The 5,505-nt window shown below is 31.4% G+C and overlaps 1 protein-coding gene across 1 annotated transcript; it reads right to left on the bottom strand.

Moving 5' to 3' along the window:
• Positions 1 to 222: 222 nt before the first annotated feature.
• On the bottom strand, positions 223 to 5,309 carry LOC105617359 (cilia- and flagella-associated protein 70; the record flags this gene model as incomplete). Its single annotated transcript, XM_012198919.1, has 17 exons — positions 223 to 297; positions 370 to 519; positions 626 to 746; positions 833 to 963; positions 1,311 to 1,457; positions 1,528 to 1,691; positions 2,357 to 2,505; positions 2,610 to 2,743; positions 3,032 to 3,092; positions 3,125 to 3,216; positions 3,613 to 3,756; positions 4,031 to 4,154; positions 4,247 to 4,374; positions 4,514 to 4,647; positions 4,737 to 4,876; positions 4,946 to 5,046; positions 5,127 to 5,309. Coding segments are annotated over 17 exons (2,178 nt in total), but the record flags the coding sequence as incomplete, so codon positions are not given.
• Between the last annotated feature and the right edge of the window lie 196 nt (positions 5,310 to 5,505).

Genomic DNA, 5,505 nt, shown 5'->3' with positions numbered 1-5,505 from the left:
AGTGCACTGCAAGAAAATATTGATTCTTTGATTATTTAATCGAATATTTCTGTCGTATAATATTGCGTAATAAAGTCTGGATAGAGTGCAAATCTATAAATATTTCACTAGATTACAGTCTGACTCACCGTCAATCTCATCGCAATTGTGGAGCTAACTATAATAAATTTCTGAATCAAAAACTGGAATTTTATATGCTACAGCGTTTGGCATCTAGAGTTTCTAGAGCATGACCGATCCCGATTTTCCATCCCGCGGTTTGAGGGACCGTTTCTCTAAAGAGAAAGCCGTATTGTCCTGTAAAGGTGAAGGTAACACGTCACAAAGAAACAAGAACGCGTTATTCTTGTTTTTTTACAGGCTTTTCACCTGGGCGATTTGTTCATAACACTGAGCGAATTCGTCGTCACGTTGTAAAGACATGTTTAATAGACATAGATATTTCCAAACAGTCACGTTACGATTATCGATCCGATTCGCCTCCGATAAAGCCATCTCGGCTTTCGTGAATCGTTTTAACTGAGATAATTTTCAAATGTAAAAGCAATTTTGCGTATGAAAGAATAATTTGGCACAGAAGTTTTTGTTAGAAATTTTTCTTTCTTTTTAATTTGATTTAATTCACCTCAAAAAAGGCGATTCCTGCTCCAAGCCACGTTTCCGCTGTGGGTGAAGTTTTGCATGCAGAAAGGAATACTTTTAATCCACGCTCGTAATTACCAGCATTTTCGTAATGCAGTCCCATTCTAGTATCGTAATGTTATTATAAATAAATCGATTTTATTTTTTTTTCTCCCAATCGTTTCGCGCATATCGAGACAAATGATTTTACCTGGTTTGTACGAGATGCAAATCGTCCGGTCTGTTAAGCATTGAATTGACGAACTCGTAGCAATGAATAGCATCTGCGAAATTACCCTCTTGAAAATGACAATGTCCCATTAAACTACCTATAGAATAATCCTGAACAAAAGAAACATATTGAGATTTAAATAGAACAAAAATAGAAGACAAATTAATTTGATACGATATTTATATGATAATTAAATCAGTTAAGACATAAATTATATTAATTGATTATTTAGTAATTAATTATTAATTATTATGGAATTAATTTTATATAATTAATTTTATAATTATCTAATATTTAATAATATTAGATAATTAATCTATTTATTTAAAGTTATCTATATTTATTTTTTATCTAAGTATTTAATTTACATTTTATAGTTTGTAATTGTGAAACTATAATTGTATGGTCGATGTATTTAAGTATTTAATAATGATGCAAATGGCAAATACAAACGAACCAATCCATAAATACTTTCGGCTTCTTTCAAATACGATAAAGCTTCTTCGTATTGCTGTGATAAGTAACATCGCACGGCTAAATAATATAGAACATGGGTGGATCTGCCTGCTCGAGATATTTCTTTCTCCAACGCTAAGTCAACAAACTATACAAACAAATGACAGCATAATTCGCACGTTCTTACGTAAGATATATTTTAAATGCAGACATATTACATCGCAGAAATGCAGTTTTAGTAGGAGTGTGGCTGTTATCATATACACATTATCCTTTGGACAGTGAATCATTGTCCAAGCGAGAGGATCTTCGCTTGAAATCTCCGTCTCTTTATCGCCGTTTCTCACACTTTCTTCCGCTATTCGTAACGTAAAATTCATCCCTGTTTAAAAAAAATATATTTCTCGTACATTCTAATCTTATCTTTGCTCTAATACGAAAATATCAACGTTTGAGCCAGAGAAGATACGAAGAATACACAAAAATGTCTATACTTATAAAAAAAACTATTATGAAAAGCTATTGCACTTTCATAAGCTTATGAAAAACTATTTCACATGAGGTGAAGACCGGTCTATGTCGGAACGCATGCGAAGTATGGTTTATATCGAGAAAAGTATTAAGTATGGTTTATGTCATATGAAATTGAAGAAGAGAAATTACACAAATTCAATTAAGGAAAATTAATACATGAATAAATAAGTGCGAGAAACAGGATTGAAAATCAAGACGATTCCTGTCCTCAATTATACTACTACAAAATTTATGAAAGGAAAATATTGCTATATAGACCTTTCTTCAATTTCATGTGACATAAACCTTCTTCAATTTCATGTGATATAAACCTCTCGCTTTTCTTGATATAAACGGTACTTCCTACTTAGAACTATACATTCCAACATAGACCGACATAGTCTTCACGCCTCGCGTAAAATAGACCGCTCTTTATTATTATTATTTTTTTTTATATAAATCTTTCTTCATGTTTTTCTCGATATAGCACTTTCTACGAGGCGTCAGGTGTCGAATATGATGGGTTTGTTATACCTGGACTATAATTTGTGCGTGTGTAAAAAAGATGTAAGATAATCCATCCTTCAATAAATCGAGGATAAAAATCAGTAACAGCTCTCAGAAAGATTTCTGCTTCTCGATAACTCTGATCTTCCGCGAGGATCAATCCGAATGTCAATAAACTGCGGAGAGAAATATTTATTACATGAGATAATTTAAGAATCTATTGCATCTTCCTTACTTTCCGAGTTCAACTAGAAAAGTACACTTGCGTATTTTTACGTACGCGAATTTATCTCGTCTGTTCAAAAGAATCGCTTTACGACAACACTCCCTTGCGCGTTCCGTATCGCTAATTTTCAAGAGAAAAGTCGCATATTTGGTCCACACTTCGACATCATGTCTATTTGCCGTGATTGCCTGTGAAAAAAATTATGCATAATAATACACTTAATATTTTCTTAATCCTCCTCGAACCAGATGGAAAAATCAATTTGTGAGTATATCTGATACCCTATGCTATATTTCATCATAAATACAGATACTATAATTTAGTATGATTGATAACAACGCACTCTCCAGTTGCACGAAATCGGCAAAATGCGCGCGATACTTTTTAAAAAGATATTATAGAAATTCATCTTGTTGGGATATGTCACACCCCACCTGGTTCACGGAGGGTTAATATAAATGATTAAGTTTATGTACAGTCTGATAATGTCGTCTTGCATCATCTATATGACCTAATTCATAAGCCTCTTCAGCATAGAAAAATAATTTTTAGGTTTTACAATGCTCAGCGAATCATCGTCTTCAAGGCGGCTTTCGACGATTTTGTTGATGGCCAGATGCATTTGTTCGACGACATACGTATATACGGATGCTATAAAATTCTGTACATAAATTCTAGTTTGCTAGAGCTTTTATTTATTTTCAATTGTGTCTAAATAAATTCTTAAATCTATATCTATATTTGAATGTTGAGTATGTTGTAATATATAATAATAATATATATTAGGTGTAGTAAAAAGAAATCCATTATTTTTGCATTCAATTTCTATGCAAAAATAAATGGATTTCTTTTTACTACATCTAATATATAAATATAATAGAGAATAATCGGTCAAAGATATTATGAATAAAATATATATTCTTAAATTTAATTATCTCAGATGTGACTGTGCGAAACATTCGGACATTAATCCTCAATCAGAGACGCTAATAATGTAAATATGACGCCGAAACATTGTAATAATAATAATTTTTAAATAATAAATATATTTTTAGACCTGGCTGTCAATGGAGTGTACAGTATTCATGTTTGTCTTGAATTTTTGATCCAGCAACGTGATCACTTTCAGCTTCAAAGTGCTGCGTATCTTTAAGTACGTGCCAGTTTTGTACAGATATTGCGTGAAACAAGTTAGCTCATCCTGAAAATTATTCAAGCAGTAACAAGCACACGAACGCGCAACGTAATAATTTCTCACATCTCATTGTTGAAATTAATCTCACCTCTTCAGGAGGGAAACAGTTCATTTTGTCCACCTTTTCTAAAGAATCATTTTCCTGAGCTTTTAATACGGATGACTTTTCTCCTTTTTTTTCATTACGAAAATCCTAGTACAAAACATATGTTTCTAATATAATTAATATATTTTTATGATATTAAATTATATTTTATGTAAAAATTTTATTTGTTGATACTCTGTAACTTTCCGTTATAATCTCCACTATTTTCCGAATACAAGTTGCATATTGCTGTTCCGCTAAATCGAGAGAATAAATATAATGCGACTTAATTTCTTTCGACTTCATCATCTCCTCGATTCTAATGAAATTAATTATGTAGGATAAATTATGGTATAATTTTTTAACAACTAAATACTATGATACTTTTTATAGTGATGATTATGAACATACATGTCTGAAAAGTCACTTTCAAGTCTACAAGGAACAAGTGGATAAAAAAGCTTGACCTCGATTATGACAAACATAGGCTCGCCAGTTTCCGAAATTAACGGACTACTTTCTGTTGTTTCGATACCCGTCTAAATCAAATATTCGAAATCCAATTTGAAGAAATCCTTAATTAATGCTGATTTTTTTTATGTCTTACATATACAGAATGTTTCAAGTATTAAATGAATTTGCGCGAAATTCTAAATATTGTATGTATATCGTGTCAACCTTCTCTAGTTCTTGTTCTTTTAAATTTTTACTCCGAGGTTCTATATAAAAAATATCTTTTTCTAAACCAGTCTTCTCGGCTATACTCGATGCATCATGCGTGTACAATTGCGCAATTACACGAGTGCTTTTTACTACAGAAAATGATTAAAGGAGGAAAGTATTAAGCTTTTCAATAACAATATGATTATTTATCATATTAAAATGATTTGTTCAAACTTACTTCCTGGAAAAACAAGTTCTGATAAATCGACGTAACACTGAAAAAGTTGATATTCACTCAATTCTTCTTCGTTTTGTTTAATGTTGCTCTTTTCCGTGATCTTTTTGCTTACCATAAATTGGAATGGCCAATATTTATACCTTCGAATAATTATATTTAACATGAATTCTTCGATTTTTTATACGAAAGAAATTTTAATGAACATGTACTTGACAAGATGCTTCTTCATCATTTCGCTTCCTACATCCCACAATATACTGCGATTCATAAAGTTCCATTCGATTCTAGGCTCGTCCTGGCATACCTTCCTCTGCAAATTACGCATTATTCTATGCTTCATTGTACAGTTAATTTATTAGAAATCAAATTGCAAAATCAAATTGTTCCTACTTGTAAGTCGAGTTCTACGTCGAGCATGCTTTTTATATGTGCGTAATCGTAATCGAGTTTATACTTCGACAATCTAGCGCGACTCTGTAACTTTGATAAGCTTCGCCATCGTTTGGTTCTCTCCAGATCACGATATTTTGTCCATTTACCATCTTCGAATTTTACATTTTCCGAAAGCTGCGATAAAGAGTTTTTATTTATACAATATAATTATGATTAATTTTATTTTGCATAAATATTTTTGTTTTATCGAATTAACACACGGAGAATTCATTTAAAATTGTTAATTTGAATGTCTAACAGTTGTAAATTTTAATTGACTTATATTATATATAATTAATTTAAAAATGCATGCCTCTTTACAAATATTTGTTTTGCC

The sequence above is a fragment of the Atta cephalotes genome (genome assembly GCF_000143395.1).
Source record: "Atta cephalotes unplaced genomic scaffold scaffold00012, whole genome shotgun sequence".
Taxonomy (NCBI): Eukaryota; Metazoa; Arthropoda; class Insecta; order Hymenoptera; family Formicidae; genus Atta; species Atta cephalotes.
Note: the sequence above shows the minus strand (reverse complement) of the source record. Positions and strands in the feature narration are given on the sequence as shown.